Source organism: Bison bison, unplaced genomic scaffold (genome assembly GCF_000754665.1).
Source record: "Bison bison bison isolate TAMUID 2011002044 unplaced genomic scaffold, Bison_UMD1.0 scf7180017864454, whole genome shotgun sequence".
Taxonomy (NCBI): Eukaryota; Metazoa; Chordata; class Mammalia; order Artiodactyla; family Bovidae; genus Bison; species Bison bison.
Window position 1 is genome coordinate 1,142,514 of NW_011495016.1, and position 1,468 is coordinate 1,143,981.

The 1,468-nt window shown below is 45.3% G+C and overlaps 1 protein-coding gene across 1 annotated transcript in view; it reads right to left on the reverse strand.

The window, feature by feature from the left end:
• Positions 1 to 975: 975 nt before the first annotated feature.
• The window catches only part of LOC105002500 (multidrug resistance protein 3-like), a 72,020-nt gene continuing 71,527 nt past the window's right edge, over positions 976 to 1,468 (reverse strand). The window contains exon 8 of the mRNA XM_010859134.1: positions 976 to 1,208. Coding sequence (XP_010857436.1) covers positions 999 to 1,208 — 210 coding nt within the window. The 3' untranslated portion in view covers positions 976 to 998. The remainder of the gene's footprint in view (positions 1,209 to 1,468) is intronic.

The following is a 1,468-nucleotide window of genomic DNA, read 5'->3' on the forward strand; positions in this document are numbered from 1 at the left end:
GGTAACGATAACCCTGCAAGACACAGCAAAAGAGACACAGATGTATAGAACAGCTTTTGGACTCTGTGGGAGAGGGAAGGGGGGATGATTTGGGAGAATGGCATTGAAACATGTATAATATCATATAAGAAACGAATCGCCAGTCCAGGTTCAATGCCAGATACAGGAAGCTCAGGGCTGGTGCACTGGGATGACCCAGAGGGATGGTATGGGGAGGGAGGTGGGAGCGGGGAACATGTGTTCAGGATGGGGAACATGTGTACACCCATGGCAGATGCATGTTGATGTATGGCAAAACCAATACAATACTGTAAAGTAATTAGCTTCTAATTAAAATAATAAATTTAAATTAAAAAAAAAAGAAACACACAAATTGAACTTTATTTCCAGAGAAGGACCCATTCACTTTTATGAACAGATAAAGATGATGTACTGCTACAAAATAAGGCAAGTATTTTGAACTGCTTTTCAGATGGACCACTGGGTAAGTCATCAGAATTTTCTTTGTACCTTTTACCGCAAGAATTTTTGATCAAAGTCCTAACCTATATGTAAACAAACAAAACCCCCAAAGCTAAGCAGTTCAGTGCACAGACCTGGACCGGGGGATAACTGCATCTTGGTCCAAGAAAGCAAGCCAGCAAATGGGCTGCCCACCTCTCTCTGCAATGTGCCCTGAAAGAAAGCCCCATGGCACTGACCTGTACACACTGCTGTATTTAAAATGGATAACCAGCCCACTGTATAGCACAGGGAACTCTGCTCAGTGTTATGTGGCAGCCTGGATGGGAGGCGAGTTTGGGGGAGAATGGATGCATGGATACGTAAGTTCTGAGTCGCTCTGCTGCGCACCTGAACCTACCACAACATTGTTAACCGACTGCACTCCACATGGAGTAACACGTTAGAAAAAAGCCCACGGGAGAGCTGCATCTACTCTCAGGTCCATGTTTTTCAGCCTAGGCTCGCAAAGCACTGGTAAGAATTTCAATACAGTTTCAGTTGGCTGGTCCTTCAGGCGTTGAGGACCCACTGACCTTATCCAGGGCTGCCTGAACCTCGGCTTCACTCTCCGTGTCCAGCGCTGAGGTGGCCTCGTCCAGCAGGAGGATCTTGGGGTTGCGAACCAGGGCCCGGGCGATGGCGATTCTCTGCTTCTGTCCACCGCTCAGCTGGGCTCCTCTCTCTCCAACCAGGGTGTCAAATTTCTACAACAGAAAGCGTGGTAGAGCTCTTGAAATATTTCAAATAGAAAAAGCTATGGAGTCTAGGAATTCATGGAAGACAACAGGGTGCTTCATTTTGACTAGCGTAATGAGTCACAAATCATAATAAATCATTTCACATTCTAAAAAACTAGTAACACAAACTCTGTATAAAATTTCCTATGAGTCATTGTACCAAGCTACACTCCTTGACCCTCCAAATGGATAATTCAAGGGACTTACCTAGCAAAGTTGGACAACCT